This window comes from Melitaea cinxia, chromosome 9 (genome assembly GCF_905220565.1).
Source record: "Melitaea cinxia chromosome 9, ilMelCinx1.1, whole genome shotgun sequence".
NCBI lineage: Eukaryota > Metazoa > Arthropoda > Insecta > Lepidoptera > Nymphalidae > Melitaea > Melitaea cinxia.
Genome location: NC_059402.1, coordinates 761,016 through 782,895, shown reverse-complemented (window position 1 = coordinate 782,895; position 21,880 = coordinate 761,016). Strand labels below are relative to the sequence as shown.

The 21,880-nt window shown below is 36.3% G+C and overlaps 3 protein-coding genes and 1 long non-coding RNA gene across 5 annotated transcripts; 1 reads left to right on the top strand and 3 right to left on the bottom strand.

The window, feature by feature from the left end:
• Nucleotides 1-429: 429 nt before the first annotated feature.
• LOC123656267 lies at nt 430-6,782 on the bottom strand. 2 transcript variants are annotated; one of them, XM_045591974.1, is made up of 2 exons: nt 6,333-6,782; nt 430-3,894 (listed from the first exon to the last, which is right to left on the bottom strand). In XM_045591974.1, exons 1-2 carry the CDS (start codon nt 6,364-6,366, stop codon nt 890-892), a joined length of 3,039 nt encoding a protein of 1,012 aa, XP_045447930.1. In that variant the 5' UTR covers nt 6,367-6,782; the 3' UTR covers nt 430-889. The 2 variants fall into 2 exon arrangements, with proteins under 2 accessions (XP_045447930.1, XP_045447931.1); XM_045591975.1 differs by having other exon boundaries at nt 3,756-3,894; nt 4,199-6,782.
• Nucleotides 6,783-9,782: 3,000 nt separating this feature from the next.
• On the bottom strand, nt 9,783-10,843 carry LOC123656775 (eukaryotic translation initiation factor 6). The gene has a single exon (XM_045592434.1). It carries the CDS (start codon nt 10,664-10,666, stop codon nt 9,929-9,931), a length of 738 nt encoding a protein of 245 aa, XP_045448390.1. The 5' UTR covers nt 10,667-10,843; the 3' UTR covers nt 9,783-9,928.
• Nucleotides 10,844-11,081: 238 nt separating this feature from the next.
• LOC123656534 lies at nt 11,082-21,879 on the top strand. Its single transcript, XM_045592203.1, has 7 exons — nt 11,082-11,270; nt 11,345-11,455; nt 11,577-11,679; nt 11,785-11,936; nt 12,067-12,290; nt 12,967-13,187; nt 21,340-21,879. The coding sequence occupies exons 1-7, from the start codon at nt 11,082-11,084 to the stop codon at nt 21,579-21,581; spliced, it is 1,242 nt and encodes a 413-aa protein (XP_045448159.1). The 3' UTR covers nt 21,582-21,879.
• On the bottom strand, nt 14,186-19,502 carry LOC123656666. The gene is made up of 2 exons (XR_006743572.1): nt 19,427-19,502; nt 14,186-14,338 (listed from the first exon to the last, which is right to left on the bottom strand). It is a non-coding gene; the product is annotated as an uncharacterized LOC123656666 (long non-coding RNA).
• Nucleotide 21,880: the final 1 nt, after the last annotated feature.

Genomic DNA, 21,880 nt, shown 5'->3' with positions numbered 1-21,880 from the left:
AGGAGACGACACCATGCTATTTTTAATATGTACGATTTTTATTTTTGTGTTACCCACAATTAAATTCAATTTTTGATATGATATTCAAAAATGTTTAGAATTCCTAATTGTGGGTAACACAAAAATAAAAATCGTACATATTAATTAGCTCTTTTTTACCATTAAATTAATAATAATTAATTCCTAAGGGCATAAGTTGGCGTAACGGTCGTAGCACTGGTTTATGGCTATTGCGCTGGCGGTTGCGGGTTCGATCCCCGCACACGACTAACATTTTTATTAGCCATACAGATGTTTGCGGTGGTCTGGGTGTTTGTGCAGTCCTTGTGGGTCACACCACCGTGCCTCAGAGAGCACGTTAAGCCGTCGATTCCGGTTGTTATCATGTACACCTGATAGCGATCGTTACTCATTGTTAATGAAACATACTTTAATTTTCTCAATAACTTTATTTTATTATTTTGACTCTAAATTAATGCACACAATTTTTTATATGTTAACGCAATGGCCGTCCAAGAGAGAAAAAAAGAAAGGAAAATTGCCATACACAAAACTTTAATATTAAAGATAAATTATTGCCATTATTACACCTTTTTTGAGACTTATTTAATTAACTAATTTTATTATCTATGATGCACTATTTTTCACTATAATTCTACAATAATTTTACAATTTATGTTCATGTACTGAACATAGTTGGCGGGGCAAGCTTGACAAAAAACAAAACTATACTAGTATGAGAATATAAATTGTGTAAAATGTGTATGTATGAGAAATTAAACATAGTCTTACATCTTAAACCTAATGCAACTTTAAATTAAAACTAAATTATTTTAACAATATTATACCATTCTAAAGATATAAGAAACTTTGGCCTATAAATAATCTACTAGTTAACTAAAGGAAGCGGACATAATTTTTGATAAGAGCGAACATAGGTTCTACCATTTGCCATCTTTACTTCAGCCACTCTAACCTTATGGTCAGAGCCAGGAAATGTTTTAACAATGCGCCCCATGGGCCAATATAATGATGGCACATTAACCTGCTTCACAATGACCAAGTCACCCTCTTTTAAATTATCATAATTATATTTCCACTTGGGTCTATTTTGTAGTTGAGTTAAATAGTCATTGCTCCACAATTTCCAAAATTCTTGTTTAATTTTAGTACAAATTTGCCAAAACTTAAGTCTATTTATATTAATATCTGAAAGGTTCGGTTCTGGTATACTAGTGAGAGGAGCCCCAATTAGGAAATGTCCCGGAGTCAAATATGTTAAGTCAGATATATCGCTACTCATAGGGAGCAAGGGCCTAGAGTTTAATATGGCTTCTATTTGAGTAATAATAGTATAAAGCTCTTCAAAGGTTAAACAGGCAAAACCCACAACCCTTTTTAAATGATACTTTACGCTTTTTACCCCAGCTTCCCATAAACCACCAAACTCTGGGGCATAACTAGGTATGAACTTAAAATTAATTAATTTATCAGAGCAAAAATGATGTACAGAGTCCATATTATGTTTAGACGCTAAAAGATTATACAGTTCAGTTAAATAATTGGAAGCACCCTTAAATGTCTTTGCATTATCACAATAAATTCTATTAGGTACACCTCGTCTAGATATAAATCTTCGAAGACATGCTAAAAAGGTTTCAGTGGTAAGGTCACTGATTAATTCTAAGTGTATTGCTTTAGTAGAAAAGCAAACAAATAAGGCAATATATGCTTTTGTAATTAATGGTTTACGAATTCTAGCTATTTTCATTTCAAATGGACCACAAAAGTCAACACCGGTTACCTCAAAAGGTCGAGCGGGAGTAGTTCTCTCTGCAGGTAATGAACCCATAAGCTGTTTAGCAGTTGCGGCCTTGATTTGGAAGCATCCAATACACCTATGGAGTACCTTTTTGACTTCGCGAATACCACCTACTATCCAATATGCCTGCGATAATGAACTGAGAACTAACTTAGCTCCAGCATGTAATAGTCTTAAATGTTCAGAATTTATAAGAGTATGTGTAACATGGTCTGACTTGGGTAAAACTATTGGATGCTTTTTATCATACGAAATGTTTGGTGCATTATCTAAACGTCCTCCTACTCTTATTAATTGTTGATGATCAAGAAAAATGTGTAAGCTACTTAAGTTTGATTTTACAGGTTTATTTAATGTAAGTGATTTTATTTCATTATGAAAATGTATTTCCTGTATATGTCGAAAAATCATAACTTGAGAAGTGCATAATTCTTTAGGTGTTATTGCACCACATAATTTATTTTTAGGATTCTGTGTGTTGTTTTTAAATCTTAAAATAAGTGCAATAATTCTTCTTAACTTATAAAAATTTGAATATCTATAGAATATATCCTCACTTAAATCGAACTGTCCTACATTACAAAATTTTTTAACTGATTTATCACTATTTATAAGGGTATCACACGGCATACTATCCGTCACTACACAAGATTTATAATCATACATAATATGTTCATAGTATTTATCAGACAAGTACTGTGGTCCATGAAACCACATGTAGCTCTCCTCCAATTTATGTGGAGCAGTTCCCCGCGACAACAAATCTGCAGGGTTGTCTTTACCTTTGACATAGGTCCAGGTAAAATCTTTAGTTAAATCTGTAATTTCTCTTACTCTTCTTGAAACATAAGTATTTTTCTTTATGTTCTTGTTACCTAACCAAGCTAAAACTATCTGTGAATCTGAATGCAAAATCGTTCTTAAAGGAAAACGCGCCTTAAGTGTATTATTTACTTTGTGTGTTAATTGAGAGAGAAGAAGAGCACTATTTAGTTCTAAATTTGGAATTGTGAGTGTTTTCTTTAAAGGTGCTACTCGAGACTTAGAACACAGTAAGGCTACACTAACTCTACCATCTCTATGAAAAACTCTTAAATAGAGACAGCATGCTATTGCATCAAATGAAGCATCACAGTAACCGAGCAGCTCTACATTATTAGTATCACCAAAAACAATACCACGCTGAGTATTGATGGGATTCATCTTCTCTAAACTTTCACCAAATTTATACCACTTATCTAGCAGGCTTGAGGGTATAGCCTCATCCCAATTTATTTTTAAACTCCATAAACTTTGCATAAACAATTTAGCTGTAACTATTATAGGGCCAATAAGTCCCAAAGGATCATATATTTTACCTATAAAACTTAAAATTTCCCTTTTAGTTTTAAGTAACTTTAAATCTTGCGCTGGACATGAAAATACGAAGGAATCGGTAAGTATATTATATTTTAATCCTAAAGTTTTAATCATGTTGTCTTTATTAATATTAATATGCTCAAAATACCTCCTATTTGATGGTATATCTTCTAAAATTTGTGTATTATTTGAACACCATTTATGTAGTGTAAAACTGCCAAGGCTTAATAATTGTATAAGCTCTTGTTTCAGATTCCGAAGCTGATCTATGTTGTCAGCGCCACATATTATATCATCTACATAAGTATTTCTAATTATAGCATCTGCAGCTAGTGGAAACCTGTCTTTATAGATATAAGCAAGCTCCAACAAACACCTTGTAGCTAAGTATGTAGATGATTTCAAACCATAGGTAACTGTTTGCAACTGTAAACAAATTATAGGTTTCTGTGGATTATCTCGCCACAAAATATTTTGCAGAGGCGTGTGAATAGAATTAATGAAAATTTGCCTAAACATTTTTTCAATATCACACATCAATGTATAGCGATAAGTTCTAAATAATACTAGTATATCAAATAACTCACTTTGAACTATTGGTCCATTTAACATGACATTATTAAGTGATATTTTACATTGTGATTTCAGACTCCCATTGAACACAACCCGCAATTTGGTTGTCTTGCTATGCTCATTGTGCACTGCATGATGAGCTAGAAAATAAACAGGGTCACTATAAACATCATAATCATTTATATCTACTATTTTAGCATGTCCCAAAGATATGTACTCGTCAATAAAACATTTATATTGGTTAAAATATCTAGGATGAGCTTGAAACATCTTTTCTAATGAATAAAATCTCTGAAGTGCAGCTGTAAATGTATCTCCAATATGCAACATATTTAACGAAGTCTTTAGCGGTAAATCTACATAAAATCTGCAATTTTTTAAACTCATAGTATCTTTGAAGATACGTTCAGCTTTCTGAAATTCACAATTTACTTTATTAGTCACCTCAGGAACTTTTTCAGACAACCAAAACTTTTCCATTATGTCACTCAACTTATCTTCATTTTCTACCGCATGGTTAATAACTAAAGTAGTATCATTTTTTATATTATTACATGCCATTGAGCCACCCACTATGTACCCGAATAGAGTATTCTGTAACACCAATCCATTATTTAAATAAATGTGACCATGTAATAAGGTCTTAAAGTACAAATCTGCGCCGAGTAATAAAGAAATTTCAGAAGGGACATTAAAATTGACATCAGCTAACGTAACACTCTTGGGTATCTCCAAGCTACTTAAATCAAAATAATTTTGAGGCAATTTTGTGGTTATGGAATCCACTACATGACATTTTACCTGAAATTGAGTATTTTCAATTAGTGAGCTCAATGTGACATTTACAATTTGACTGACCTGATTATTATTGTTGCCTACACCTATGATATTACATGTTTGAGAAATAGGACTTAAGTATAACTGTTCAACAAGAGACCTTTTTATAATTGAAGCTTGACTGCCACTATCTAGTAGGGCCTTTACATAAAATTCTTGTCCATACTTATCAAATATCTTTACCTGTATAGTAGGTAACAAAACAGAAGTTACATTATTGAATAACAGTCTGTTAGAGTGCAAAGTTACAATATCTTTTTTCTCTTCATGTAAGAGTGAATTGTGTGCATGTTTACAAGTTTTACATTTAAAATTAAACTTACATTTGTCGCTGTGCTCACGTAGACATATTTTACAAAGTTTATTTAAATTGACAAAATTGAGTCGCTCATTTATGGTACTCATTTTAAATTTAGGACATAAAAATATAGGATGATCCATACTGTTACAAAATAAACAAGCTTTTTTGATAACGGTGTTTATTGCCTTAGGACTCTGTTTAAAACGAGGACCTTCATAGCAAGGTGCACCCTTTAATGTGGGGCTATCCTCAAGCGCCATAGCACGCTTTTCCAAAAAAGTCAGAAATCCATCAATAGTAGGCATTTGATCAAAGTCCACCTTATCCAGATGATAAGCCCTATTGGTGTATGAATCTAATTTGCGACTTAATATTGATATTAACAACATATCCCAACTATCGGTGGGCATATTTAAATTTTTAAGTGCATACAATTGTTGTCTTATATCAGATACGAATGACCGAATTATAGCTGCAGTTCCTCTTTGCATTTGAGGTAAATCTAGCAAAATGTTTATATGATTAGACACTAAACGTGGTCTGTTGTCATAACGCTTGTTTAACAATTCTAAGGCAATTGGATATGATTCATTTTCAATCGGTAAGTTAATAATTAAAGAAAGAGCATCATCAGTAACATATTTTCTTAAATAAAATAATTTTTGAACATTGGAAAGAGATTGATTTTTATCTATTACTGCCAAAAATAAGTCCATGAAAGATTTAAATTTTGTAAAGTCTTTTCCATCAAAACTACATATATCAATATTTGGTAATTTAGAATTAGAAATGCTAACACTAGCTAAACTCTCACCGTTTCTTAATAAACCTAGGGTTTCATTTAATTTTGACAAAATTTGAAAATACTTTTCCTCAACATCTGATATGTTTTCACCGTCTTTCTCATCAATTGACAATATATCTAAGGATACTTCTTCGTATTGTTTCAATGTACTTACAAGCTTCTCCTTTCTTGCCTGCAACATGTCCTTGCTTGCAGCAGCTAGCGCAACCGGGTCTTTTATAAAAGACTCGATCCTTGTAATTATTGCTTTAAGTTGTCGCCTTTTTATCCTAAGACGTTTAATTTCCGTCTCCATTTTATAATGTTTACGTGAAAAATATTCCAATTGCGAAATAAACTTATAAAAGATTTAAAACACGACAATGTATTGTCCGAAGCTATAGGATGACAGCCGGGAGGTGTCAAGTGCAAGTGACAGATGATTGTCACCACAGAACACTATTGTCACACTTGACTGACGTTTCGTGCTGAAGTTAGCGTCTCGCTGTTCTTTGATGCGGCGAACGAAATGCAAATGGCTGCTCTATTTATGCGTTGATCGTGACGTCACACTCCCAACCAACTTCACACCAATTGAAAAAACTCCAACGAAGAAAGTATGAAATTCGTCCACAAATATAGATTTGGGAACTTACGTAGGCCTCCAGCAACTTCTTGGGCACCATGCATAGGATGAATGCTCCACGAACTTGTGTTTTCACCATAGGTATCCGCCACCGACACTATGTGCTTTCATAGCAAGCACGCCGGGTAATATTACGACGAATCACTGATTTTATTCAATTAACAATCGAAGGACCACTAAAGTATGTTAATGAAACATACTTTAATTTTCTCAATAACTTTATTTTATTATTTTGACTCTAAATTAATGCACACAATTTTTTATATGTTAACGCAATGGCCGTCCAAGAGAGAAAAAAAGAAAGGAAAATTGCCATACACAAAACTTTAATATTAAAGATAAATTATTGCCATTATTACACCTTTTTTGAGACTTATTTAATTAACTAATTTTATTATCTATGATGCACTATTTTTCACTATAATTCTACAATAATTTTACAATTTATGTTCATGTACTGAACACTCATAGTAGGGAATATATCCGCCAAACCGCATTGGACTAGCGTGGTGGATTAAGCTCTGATCCTTCTCCTACATAGAGAGAGAGAGGCCTATGCTCAGTAGTGGGATATTACAGCCTGACGCGTAAGGTGTAATAAGTTGTTTTTACATGCAATCAAGAGGTGGATACTGGTTTCTGCAACACAGTACTACTAGTGCAGGAGTCAGGGTAATCTATTTATTATATGAATTATGATTGTGTCCAATAAAGATTATTATTATTATAATATTATTACTAAAAAACTATTTTTTATTATTATTTAATAACTTATAAAAAGAATACTAGTATTTACAAATGATGTCATTTACCTACGACACTAACATTTTTGAAGATAGGTTGGCGAAATGCTACATCAACAATGGCTGTTTTGCTAACGGAAACGGGTTCGACCTCTGCTGGCGACCTTTACGACAATTCTGGATTCGATTTTTTGTGTGTGTTGTTACCTTATAATCTTTTCTGGGTGTACCGATTTTAATGATTTTTTTTAATAGAAAGCTGGCTAAAAGCTCATATTCAATTTTTTTGATCTATATTACTACGAGTACTTTTTTTATACAACTAGCCCGGCGTACAAGCGTACGGCTCATCTGATGGTAAGCGAATACCGTAGCTTATAGACGTTTGCAACACCAGAAGCATTGCAAGCGTGTTACCAACCCTCCCTACAATCCCCCCAACAGCTATGTTCACCTTACTCACCACAGGAACACAACACCGCTTGAATGCAGTATTATTTAGCTGTAACCTTCCGTAAGGTCGAGGTACTTCCTCAGTCGGGCTGCTACAGTTTTTTAAACGGTATTTCCTGTACCCTATCTCAATGTGTATAAAGGTCTCCTCCACTCACTCCACTTACCTCCGGAGCCATGTACCTATTTCTTGGTGTTCAGTTAAATTTTTGGAGTTAAAAATCTAACAATATAATAATAATGCGTATTATTTTATTATTTTTTAACTACCTACGTTGTATTACGTGTGTGTATCGAAGTGTTTTTAGGGTTCCGTACCTCAAAAGGAAAAACGGAACCCTTATAAGAACACTTTGTTGTCCGTCTGTCTGTCAAGATTCTTTTTCACAGGAGCGCGTGAAGGTATCAAGCTGAAATTTACATCCAATACTCAAGTCTAGTTTTCCTTAGAGCTGTAAAAAAATTAAACTTCTTAGCCAATATAAACAAAAGATACAGCCATCGGCAGTCGCAAGGGAATCAAAATCTACAGGGTACTTCCCGTGAACTCGGTATCTTGATATTTGATTTGGTACTAAGCAACGTTTTATAGCACAGATAAAGGAAAAATTGCAAAAAGTGTAAAATTTTAGTTATATCATATTATAATAAAAATATTTTTAGTAATTTTTGTACGGAGCCCTTGGTGCGAGAGTCCGACTCGCACTTGGGCGGTTTTTTGTTTGGGAGCAAACAGTTATTATCCGCATTAAATAAATTACAGCGTCTATTGATGACGGTTTTTACAATTTTGTTTCGTGATGTCGAAATTGAAATAAATAAAAGCTGGTGCTATAGAATGTTTTAAGATTTTTTTGGAGAAACTCCTTAAGAATCGTTTTTCATATCAGGCTCCCGGTGTGAAAAAAATATGAGGAGTAAAATCTACTGAACGAATGGCCTCGTTACGTTCTCGTAACGCCATCTATCGGAAGGATAAACTAATAAGAAAGCGTCATCTATCAGACCCTATTGGGTTCCGATAGACGTTTTTTAATAACGCCGTCGATCGCTCGATAGATGGCATTATTTGATTCGTTTCTTTACCATTTAATATGGTATTAACCTTTTTCATAACTATATAGTAAGCTTTTTTTGTGCCTATTTAGACAGTCGATCTGAGTATAATAATAAAATACGGGGATTAATGTTGGTGTTTAGTCCCTATTGTAGATTTTTGTGTAAATATTTTGAAATAAATAAAATTAAGTTGCAAATATATAATGTCTGTCCTAGTGTAATTAGTTTGTAATAGTTTAGTTACTAACAGCTGTAGTCTTAGTTTCACATTGAATGTTTGTGTTGTTTTAGGTTATGGTGTAACAATGAAAGTCTATTTTGCCTGTTTTCAAAAGTCTGACTATTTTGCCTGTTTTCAAAATTATATCAATAAAGTTATCTCAACTCCACCGATCAATTAATCTCCTACGTGTGTTCTCCACTCTACGTGACATTGGCGGAATCAACCGTGCTCCTTTGGCACAACTGAAAGCCATTAAACCAATCAATCAATCAATCAAAATACAGGGAACCAAAGAGTAAAATAACTTTGCAGGGAACTCCAGTGGTGCGTCGGAGCAGTCACACCCTTTTTTTGTTTTCTCTTGCCATACTTATGAATGTATTATTTTGCAGCCAATAAAGACCCAGTTATATTTTTTAAGTAGGGACTTCGTCTGAATAATATGATCAATTCAGCCTGTAAGTGTCAGCCTTTAATGTCTTTCTCCATGAAAGAGATGACTGCTGGTTGGCAGATTTGATGAAGAATAAAAAATTGTTAATGTTTTAGAGTAAATCCGACTTTTTTGTAGTAATAACTAAAAATATGCTTACAGATGAATAAAATAAATAAACTTTCATATAAACTCAAATATAATTATTTCTCACAACTGATATAAAAGCTTTGCCACAATTTTTATTTTTTGTAATGGTTTTACTTACCTTCAAATTTATTGTTGTTTGTTGTTATTATGCAAGATTTCATTTAAAAAATATTGTGAATTCCTCTATTTACTTAAGTTATTTTATATTCCTGTTAGAAGAATATAGCTAGGGAAAATATTATTAATATTAAGCTTTGAGTTTTTTGGTATCAGCAGTGCAGTTAGTGTGTTGTACAAATTTCACATTATAAAAGGTCTATGTAACAAATCAAAATTATCAACAAAACTTAACTACAAGTTATTAAGTATTTAATTAATACGAATAAAACGAAACAGTTCTATTTATTTCCTTATTTTAATAAAAGAAACAAGTCGTTTGGTAGTGCCTCGATGACACACATTAACATTTTATGTCATAATATTACTGAATTATCACACATATATTGAAACCCTTAGCATAGATCATTTTACGCCACATTTTAGTGTTATGACATGCTGTCGATGAGAGAGGCCCGCATCGTTGATGTGATAGCTGTGGGTTTTGCATCATTGAGCTTGAACACACTCTCGATCACTGAGAGTTCTGTAGATGTTGTGTCCATTCCACAAAAGGCACTCCAATCGTTAACGACGAGTCCGGCAGCAACAACATCACTACCTCTGTTCACTGTTCCCGCCACCAAGGGTACTTGTAATAGCGATGAAAGCTCATCCTGGTCCTGTATTGTTGTTTTCGGATGAACGAGACCGCCTCGGTTACTCAGTGCAGTGTAAGACCCCACCAATACATTGCCTGCTACTGTTTGCCTGAATACTTCTACGTCTAATGTGTCGGCCAGAATTTCTTCAGTGTCCTTGTCTAAGTCTGGGTGTACTAACGCAACGTAGTCGTTGCACGCAATTACGTTGCCAAGAGCACTTAGCCGCTCTTCTACTCGCTGTACTTTGACTGAGTCTGGTAAACTGTTGCGGATGTGCTGAAGTTCTGTGTCAGTTGTCGAGGACGGTACGAGGAGTCCGTTCTTATTTGCAACAGTCATTCTTCCGATAATCCGGCAGCCGGCAATGCTCACATGCACCACTGGAATTGTGTCCGCTAACTCGGCTTCAAACACGCTGTAGAAGTTCTCCGAGCCGCCGATAGCGACTAGGCAATATGAATTTGTTAATTTACTGAACACTCCTATTTCATTATTATTTTCGAATTGCACACGTACCGCCATGATTGTTATAACTTTTTACTAATTTACTTGAACTTTTAAAGTATTTCACAAGTTATTTTAATATTCACGTGGAGCCAAAAAATTAATAGTGGTTGTCTTATCTGTCAGATTCGCTTTTGTGAGTTTTACCGACTTGATAGGTACTTCTTTTTAGCACAGACTAGACAGAAATCTCGTAAGAGATATTTTATATAGACTGTCAATTTCAATCGTGTTGCGCAATCGGATTCGTTCAAATAACTTTTGTATTGTTATGAAATAATCCTTCTTTGATTTTTTTTGACGTTTAGACAGTCTGTTAATTTTGATTTAAATGTCTTAGATAAGTTATTATTATTATTATTTTCATATTAATCGTACCATGTTAAAATATTTAGATATATATTGACGATGCCTCCGGATTGTACAGAATAAAATGTTTAATATTGTTAATTCAAATAGTTTAATAGAATCGAACGAAGTTCCTACGTTTCGTGTTGATGCAGTACAAAATTTAAGAAAGGCTGATCTTGCTCCAGTATCTTACACACCAAATATTCTAAAAACTTTACAAAATATCAATTTTAAATACCATAGGCCTTGCAGCGCATCAAATCTCTTAAGAGTAATTTTGCACAGCTTCAATATTAAACTATAGCTTTTTTGTTCGCTTATTTATTTTTAATATTATATTTTAAGGAGTGTAATGTAGCGGAAGCACAAACATTGTTAATATTTTGGGGCTCAAAAAGTTCAGACAGCAGAGTGACTATAAGTATGTCTGCTTCCAGTTGCTCTTCGTTTCATATGGCCGTTAGTAATATTATTTCCTTGATCTATTATTTAATATAGTATACGAAAATTTTAATATCATTGATTTATGTTATGCCCCAAATAAATAGATTTCTTTCTTTCTTACAAAATATTGTAGTCAAATCTACACGCAACAAACTCACAAAGAGACAGGGACTTACGGTCGATTGCCTTACAAACTGATATTAGTTGTCGTTATTCTCCGGGCATTGGATCACCAGGTACATTTTGGTTTTTAATTTATTGAGAAGATCGTTAAGGGCTTATTTAGCTCTTGCTTAAATAACCAAATATTCGATTTCACATAAAGTACACATATTTTTCAGTAAATTTAACCGAGAGTGAGGAACAACGCCTCATGCGTGCGAGAATTGCCGATTCTCTTACTTTCTCATCCCCTGCCTCGTCAGTCTTACAACCGACGAGGCGATCTATGTCCATACTTGGTTCAGTCTGCGCTTTGCTACTAAATAAAAGGGTAATTTTCCTTCATGTGGTAACTATGACTGATAATCAGATATTTTTGTTGTATTTCACTGTAACATGACATATTGTATAAATAAATGTTTAAACTATGAAATCTAACAAATAAACTCAAATCACCATAGGGGTCGGATGCAAAAGAAGTGCCGAGTATATCAGGCAGTCACTCTGACAATATCTGTCGCATCTGCTTCGGAGGGGAGTCCGCGGAGCGTCTTGTTAGGCCATGTTCCTGTCGTGGAACTATTGCTGCCGTACACCGCTCGTGCCTGGAGCGCTGGCTACTGCAGGCCGCTACGTCCTATTGCGAGCTGTGTCGCCACCATTACGTGGTCACACGGAGTCACAAGTAGGTGTAGGAAGTATTTTAACAATTTGTAACGTTTTATGACTTTTTTACAAATAAATATAAGCAATAAATGTTTTGAGCTATGAATAACGATTCCTAGCTTTTTAAATCTACGGACGACATTCAAACGTTTTATGTATTTAACTATCAAAATGTCTGCACAATGGGCTATGTCTTATGACGCGTGCACGCGTGTGTGTCCATGCTAGGCACGCCCTCATCATTACAGCCTATACAGTCCACTGCTGGACATAGGCCTCCACAAGTTTACGCCAAAAATAACGTGAACTCATGTGTTTTGCCCATAGTCACCACGCTGGGCAGGCGGGTTGGTGACCGCAGTACTGGCTTTGTCGCACCGAAGACGCTGCTGCCCGTTTTCGGCGTGTGTATTTCAAAGCCAGTAGTTAGATGGTTATCCCGCCACCGGTCGGCTTTTTAAGTTCCAAGGTGGTAGTGGACTGTGTTATCCCTTAGTCGCCTCTTACGACACCCACGGGAAGAGAGGGGAGGCACACCCTCGCCTGTGTGTCCGTGTTGGGCTAGTGCACGCTCGTGTGTATTTGTGCGTGTGAATGTGTCCGTGCTAGGCACGTGCACGCCTATGTGTATGTGCGCGCGTGTGTCCACGCCGGGCCCGTGCGCGCCCGTGCACATCCTCAGGCGCAGTGCGCAGGTGGTCGTGGGCGCGCTCGCTGGCGGAGTGGGCGCGCTCGGGGCGCGGGCGCGCGCTGGCCGCCGACGCGTGGCGCGGCGCGGCGCTGGGCGCGGCCTCGGTGCTGGGCACGGCGCGCGCGCTGCACGCCTGCGACGCGGCGCTGCAGGCCGGCGCGCGGCGCGGGGGCGGCGCCGCGCTCGCCGCGAACCTCTTCTCCTCGCTGCTCATCGGGATCATCGGTGACTCGTTTGTCTTACTTAACTATTTATTCTCGCTTTCATTTATCTCTGTCAGTTCTATGTGAAGTCCTACTAGAGCTAAAGGCAAACCAGCCAGAAACATACCAATTACGCAATCTTTTACAATTTTGGTTTGTGAATGTTTTACTCTACCGTATATCAATTTCATTTATATCTTATAATATTTTTGGCATTCGATTTTTAACTGCGTTCCTTCAAATGGGGGGATCTGTTGGTGTTATAAATATGGAGTGGTGTATAAATTTTACTTTGAAATATTAATACTATCTGTCGCATACAACTAAAGAATCACACATGGAAACGAATTCTTTTTCTCGTTGAATTTTCACTGTAAATTATAGCCGCGTTGCTATCAAAGTGTTTCGTCTATTTAAACAAAGACAAAGACTTTTTAATCAACTTTAAAAATTACTCCTTTTTGAAGTCGGTTAAAAAGTCGTTCTTAATATTCAATGTGTTACCTTGTATCATAATTTTACCGGGTGTACCGTTTTTTATGTTTCTTTTTGTAATTGAAAGTTAGTACTTGTCATATGGTTCCAATAAATAAATAAGAGATTTGTAGATGGTATTAATGCAGAAATTGATAGATTGATGCAAACTGTATCCGTTCCAGCGAAGCCCTCTTCCTCCATACCGGAGGCGAGTTGGCGCATAATTTCTCAATCAGGTACCTTTTATACCAACCGGGACCAAGTTTAATGTGCTTTCAGAGGCATAGCAAGAGACCCATAAAGAAATACACCCAGACTAGTAACAAATATAATAATACATTTATTTGCCGCGTTGCGTTTGGGTTACAAAACATTACACCAAAACATTTAGAGTATTAGAGTGTATATTCCGTTTTTTTGGAAGAGTCTTATTTGGTAAACAAACCCCTGTCAATCGTAATTCACGTTTTTTTCCGCATGTATCACTCATTTTCACAACACATTAGCTTACGGACATTTGTAAAACTCTTCTTCTTCTTCTTGTATAATGGCTTCCGTGAGGATTTGCCAATGTCAGAGTGAGTCTATGATTTTATGTTTAGGGTAAATGCTCTGCTAAGAATATTGGTGTCATGAGAGTACAAGTGTTAAATATTTATACGGTATTAAAGTGGCAGACTTTCACTGTTGAATTACCTAGAACAAACACAAACACAAATTGTTAATTTATTAGATAGACATCACATTACAATTATTTATACGAACATAAAATATCAATAAAAGAGGTATGTACATACGATAAAATAGATTTGAAATTACAAAGACGGGGAATAGATGGAGGAAGTAAGTCATAGAGAGAAGAATAATTCTTTGGGCAACAGAAAAAGATATGCTCTGGGGTACCTTCGTCGATCCCACATTCACAAAGAGAGTTGTCCCTGATTCTGATCTTTGCAAGAAATACGGGAGTACATGAGTGTCCAAGTCTAAGGCGACATATTGTTGAACAGACAAATTTGCAAGCTTGACGGTATTGGAAAAACCAAGGTCTTGGAGGGATGGAGTCTTGAATTTCAGCATAATATCTGCCACAGGATCTGCTTGACTGAGACCAAAGGTTATTCCATTTAGTCATCATGTGAGACTTTGCAAATGGGATGAGATCCTGGCAATGTACTCTAAATTGACTAAGGATACCAGATATTGTGGCTTCTTTAGCAAAAGCATCTGCACTTTCATTACCTAAAATCCCACTATGTCCAGGAATCCATGCAAGCACAACCTGAATGTTCTGTGAGTGGCATTTAAAAAGTAACTGTCTTATTTTCAGGATGTAAGAAAATTTGTTTTTTGACCGAAATGGGTTTGACACGATAGCTTCAAGAACACTTCTGGAGTCTGACAGTATAATGGACTTATCTAAATGATGTGATTCTATAAAAGAAAGTGCTTCTAAAATAGCTATTGATTCCCCTGTAAAAACTGAAGACATGGCAGTTAATTTAAAGTTTAAAATCACATTTACTTTAGGGATCCAGACGGACACACCAACACAGCTATGAACAGAAAATTTTGATGCACCCGTAAAAATAAGTATCCAGTCCTTAAACTGTTCGTTTATTATTTGATTAAATTGAATGTTAGCAATAGGTGAGCCTTTTTCAATAGAAAAGTTAAGGATAATGTGAGGTGAGAATATAAGAGATTCAAAAGGAGTATCAAAAAGGGGATTAAGTCGGCATTGATAGATAGGGCAAGGGAGACTAGTCAGTTTTTGGTAACTAATTAAGAGGCATGGGGGATCTTTGTGCAACCAATAATTAGAGGAAGAGAAGAGTTGGGAAAGAGTATGGAGTTTACTAATAAGTGGGTGATAGTGGGATTGAAAGACTTTAAAAAGGAATCTATCAGATAGGTATTGTCTTCGAAGATGAAGAGGAGGGTCAACACATTCGACTTGGAGAGCATTAAACGGGGAGGATCGCATGGCGCCTATAATGATTCTTAGTGATTTGGACTGGATCTTGTCTAATGACTTTAAAGATAATTTATTACAGGGTTCTAAGAGAAAAGATCCATAGTCTAAATGACTACGGACAAGGGAATTATAAAGTAGCTTCTGGGAATAAGGATGGGAGCCCCACCATACTCCTGAGAGGGACCGTAACATATTAATGTTCTTTTCACATTTCTGGTTTATGTGATTAATGTGATATATACCGATCATCTTTGAGTCCAGATAAACACCCAAGAATCTTACACTATCTTTAACCGGGAAAACTTGTTGGTTACTAGTTATATTAATGTCAGGAACAAGTCTGGAACGAGAGAAAACCACTACAGTACTTTTGTCAATAGATATAGACAGCCCATGATTACCTAACCAATCATTCAAATAGGCAATGGCAGAGTTAAGTCGAGTAGTGCATTCATTTATGTCTTTGGAAGAAATATATAGTGATAGGTCATCTGCATATTGAAGGACATTGCAAAAACAATTAACTGAGAGGTCTAAGTCGTGAGTATATATACTATAAAGGAGAGGACTCAAAACAGAGCCTTGAGGGAGTCCTTTCCACACCATTCTTGGAGGGAAAGAAGAATGTCTTGTAGATATAATAATAGAGCGGGAAGAAAAATAGTTGTAGATAAAATTTGTCATCCTCACAGGGATACTCAGATTTAGCATTTTCTGCCTGAGTACCGGAAGAAGAACGTTATCATATGCAGATACCACATCAAGAAATACTCCCACAACTGTTTCTTTTTTAGAGAATGCAATGCGTAAGTCTGTCATGAAGATCCCAAGGCTGTCCATAGTACTAAAGCCTTTTCGAAAACCGAATTGAGTTTTGGAAAGGACTCCTCCACTTTCCATGATCCATTCCAATCGGTTTTTAATAAGGTGTTCAAGGATCTTAGCGATACTGGACGATAATGCTATTGGTCTATAGCCATATGGGTCTGTACTAAGTTTTCCCGGTTTCAAGATAGGCAAAACTATTTGTCTTCGCCATTCATTTGGAGGAACTTCCGATTGATATATATAATTTAAGATATCTAGGCAAAGCTTCTGAGTAGCTGGACCACTCTTGACAATAAAAGAATAAGGAATACCATCCTCACCGGAGAGGAGTCTGTTAAGGACTGCAAAACCAGTTGAAATTCCTCCATAGAATAGGGGGCATCGAATTGATTTGATGGGATATGATTTGAGGTTATGTATGTTGTACACTCTTCCAATGAAGGGACCGATAGAGGTGCCAACTTTTGCGAGAAGGCATTGATCCAAGTAGATGTGTCATTGGACTGATGGTTATCACTAGCAGAAAGTGTTCCTCTATATCTCCTAATGTTTTTCCAAACAATAGAAGGGTGAGAGGCAGGGGATAAACTTTCGCAAAAGTGGTACCAGCCACTCTTTTTCTTTTCAGAGAGTAGTCTATTCACTTCAGCTGCCACTCTTTTATAATTTAAATAATTATCTAGACTCATGGAAAGAGAGTATTGTCGCTCTGCAACTTTGCGACGCTTACATGCATTTGAGCAATCAGCATCCCACCAAGGAGGGGATGTCCTTTTAAAAGTGCCAGAGCCTTTTAAAGGAATTACCTTTTCAGCACTTTGCAAGAGTGCATTTTTAAAATAATTATATACTAGGTGGAGGTTATTTGATTGGACAGGAGGGATATGACTGACTTCATTATCCGTAATTGCTGCAAACTGTGACCAATCTGCTTTGGCCACATTAAATTTCAATCTAGGGGGAATAGGGATAACAGTAGGTCTAGAAGAGAATGATAGTGATATAACAATTGGAAAATGATCGCTGCCAAAAGAATGAGGGAGAATGGTCCACGAGGATAGGGAAGAAAGGGATGCAGAGCAGAATGATAAGTCTACAGCACTATTTGGGTTTTGTAGAGGGGAGACTCTGCGAGTGGGGGACCCGTCATTTAACATAACAAGGTTATAATCATCTAAGATATCTAAAAAATATGGGGACAAATAATCACAATAATGGGAACCCCAAGATGTGTGATGAATGTTAAAATCACCTAATACAACAGTAGGGGGAGAAATAGACGAGAGGACAGATGAGAATTCACACAGGACGTTAATATTGGGTTCAGGTATATACACAGAGAAGAAAGTAATGTTTAAAATGCGGACAGCCACAATATTGATTAAGTCACTGTGTGAGGGGATGGAAACTGAAGAATATATACAGTTCCTGGAGACCAGTATGGCTACTCCAGCTTTGCCATCAGTCCTGTCGTCCCGGAGGCATGTATAGCCTGGGACTCTAAAATGAGAACCAGGTCTTAACCACGTCTCCTGAACGGCAAGAATTAATGGATTGTGCTTTTTAATTAAATATAATAATTCATGGATTTTGTTTTTAACGCTACGACAGTTCCACTGTAGGATGATGTGCTCCATTGTTGGGAATGAGGTTTGCAAGCTGAGTTAAGTTTTTGTGAATATTGTTCGGTAGCTCGGAATCACTGAACCGGGAAAGCAAGTTGATCAGGAGAGAAGTAAGAAGTTCAATAACGTTATCGTTAGGAGAGAGAGAATCATTTGGGACTGCACATCCATTTGGAGATTCAGAAACAGGTGTCTCTACAATCTCCCTATGAGCATGACTGTCATAGCCGGGTGTGATAGGGGGAGGAGGGCGTCGAGGAGTAAATACTGTTTTTTTATAGGAGATTGTCGTTAGAGGAGTATTCTTTCTATTTATAGAGGAAGCAGGAGAAGAGGAAGAGATTCTTGTAGAGTCAGCAAATGAACGTCTTACATGAGGGAATCTGGCAGAAGCTTCGAGGTAAGATATGCTTTCTTGAGACATGATCAATTTAATGGACTTCTGCCTAGAGTATTCTGGGCAAGAAGTATCATTTGCTGAGTGTGGACCAGAGCAGTAAAGACATGTAGGAGATGATACATTACATGTTTCGCCTTCATGCATCTGGGAGCACTTATAGCATCTGGGTTTGGACCTACATTGTGCTTTAATATGTCCAAATCTACAGCACTTGTTACACTGTATTGTTGGTAATAGATAAGTCTCAACTGGTAGAGAGGAGAAGAAACAATAAACACGAGGTGGGAGCTTTTGAGAATTAAAAGTAAGGACAACTGACTGGGTGGGGATCCAGGTAGGGGAACCATCATTAACAGCTTTCCGGCTCAATCTCCTAGCTTTCATAACCTTACCGTATCCAAGGGGAACCTCTAAATTAGCTACAAATTCCTCCATAGACCAATCTACTGGGACATCTCGAACAATTCCCATGCGAGATACACTATAAGATGGAATTAATGCGGTAAATCCAGCAGCTCCAAGGGCGGGATGGTCTAGGAATTGATTAGCATGTTCGGCTGATCTAAATTCAATAGAAATTCGGTTCCTACCGATTCTCTTGATACCATCCATTACAATGTTTTTGATGTTGTTTTTGAATAAGAAATGTCCAAATTGAATAGGGCGAAGAACCGTACCGCTATTGGATTCAGACTCAGGTTTGGTGACATGAACAACAAATGGAGCAGCATCATCCGAAGAGTATAACCTTTTGTCGTTTTGAAATTCGGGGCTGGTGTATGTTAATTGAATTGAAGGAATCGACGAAGATGGGTTAACAACTAACCTTTTAGTCTGGTCAGAGTCAGAAGGATCGTTTAAAGGTCTTTTTCTGTTGGTTTTGTTACCCCCACCGGGGTCCGGCGGGTCGGTATCCATTTTTTAAATACAAAAAACAAAAAAAAACTACTTACAACGTACACTTAACAGTAAACAACACAAACAAATATATAAATAATTCAATTCAAGTGGGAATTGCCAAAAAACAAAAACAAAATCACTAAAAACTCGAAAAAGCTTGTAACTGACACTTACCAGCACAGAGCATCCTGATTGTAAAACTCCATGTACTATTTATTTAACTAAAAACAAATATCAATTTATCATTTAAACACATAAAAACTATTAAAATACGAATTACGAGAGTACAGATAACTAATATTTTTGAATATGACATTTCAATATCTTTTTTTTAAAAGGCAAATAGGGATATGGTTATAATATTTTTAGAGGTGAATGAGTATAAGTGAATGAACAGCATGAGCGATAAAATAGGCCATGTTCTTTAACTATTTTTTGAATTTTCACGAATTATAATTTAATATGTACGATTTTATTTTTGTGTTACCCTCACATTAGGAATTCTAAACAATTTTTAATATCATATCAAAAATTGACCGCTCCAGCGGGATTCGAAGCCGCGTCTCCGACTGACCGTGTCGGCGCTCTAGCCAATTAAGCTATGGAACGATGTACCCGCTAGAGCGAAATTTTTGATATGATGATTTTTATTTTCGGTTTAAGCGAACCGTGGCGCCGTCTATAGTGAGTTCATTACAGAGACCCGTAACTATTCATTCATTCATTCTATTGTTTAGAATTCCTAATGTGAGGGTAACACAAAAATAAAATCGTACATATTAAAAATAGCACGGTGTCGTCTCCTGTCAAAGATTTTCATTGTAATATGAAACTTTGAATAGTTACGGGTCTCTGTAAAGAACTCACTATAGACGGCGCCACGGTTCGCTCAAACCGAAAATAAAAATCATCATATCAAAAATTTCGCTCTAGCGGGTACATCGTTCCATAGCTTAATTGGCTAGAGCGCCGACACGGTCAGTCGGAGACGCAGGTTCGAATCCCGCTGGAGCGGTCAATTTTTGATATGATATTAAAAATTGTTTAGAATTATAATTTGTTAATAGATTATAAAATAATGTTACCGTAAAGCGATTTGTTATTAATTTGTTTTTTGTTATTAATTGTTTTTTTTTTGTCTTTTTTTTTATGTTGAGAACAAAAAAAATGCTTACAAAAAAATGCAAATGTCAATCTTTTATGGTAAAGTGTTTATAGTAATGCTTTTATTTTATATTATGAATATTGCTGAATATCAATTTCACCCTGAACATTTTTAACGCTATCCCATATAATATTAAAGTTTACCACATAGCAATGGTATAAAAGTTTACTGTAGTTCACAGGAAAAAAATTTGAGACTTTAGGATGAGTCTTAGGATTACCCAATGAGAGCTTCGTTTAGGAAAATGTTATTAGTCCTTTTTTTAGATGTTAGAGAGAGTGTGCTGCCGGCGCAAGGTTTTTTATTCATAGCAAATACAAATAATGTGACAATAATATTAATAGGGTCGACTTTTCTTCTAGACACAGGCGGCCCTATTTTGTTGTAAATTTTATTTTTGACGTCTTTTTTACCGACCATTTCACATAAACGAAATATAAATTTGTTGCTTTTTATACTCGATGCTCGATTAATATATTTTGTTTTTTTCGTAATTCTGTACCTCTACTAATTCTTAGCAAAAATATTCAATATGTTATTAGGTTTTGAAATAATTTTAGCATTATGTTAGCGTTAAATATTTGAACATAAAATGAATTTTATCTTCGTCTATGGCTTATTAATATTGTTCATTCATTTGCTCTTTGTGTCACTTTACTATACTTACAATACTACTCTATTGTCTGTGGTCGGCAGTACGTCATATTTGTTTATTATTTAAGACTATTCCAAAAAAAAAAAATATGACAGTCATCCACAGATAATGGAGACGTGATGTGATGTATTGCGACTGTGACGCAGGCGCGCTGAACGGCCTGCTGACGACCTGGGCGCTGCTCAAGGTGCAGGAGCACCAGCTGGCGTGGCGCGCGTGGCGCGACAGCACGCTGCACGTGCGCGTGGCGCTGGGCGCGTCCAGCGCGTCGCTGGCCACCGTCGTGCCCGAGCCCGACCTCGTCCGCGACACTGGCGCCACCGACCGCGCCACCAACGTCGCCGACCCCTTCATGGTGGCGCTGCCGTATACGCTACCAGAACCTTAGTGACCTTTATTTCGAAATTTTAGACTATTCTGCGAATGTTATGATAGACATATTTATTTTTTATGATTGATCTTAATGGTCTTTCCTGAAAGTAGTTCATAACTGATAATTTATTATTGGGTTGGTGAAAATTTATTGGGATTTAAAAATGTCTCAATTGTTCTTATACTTGATTATATCGACGAGTGCTTGTACAATACTGCTATTATCGGTTCTGGTAGCGAGACGGATGCGATCTTTACCCAATCTTAGATGACATTAATACGGGACACGATTAATATGAAATAATAAACGATTTT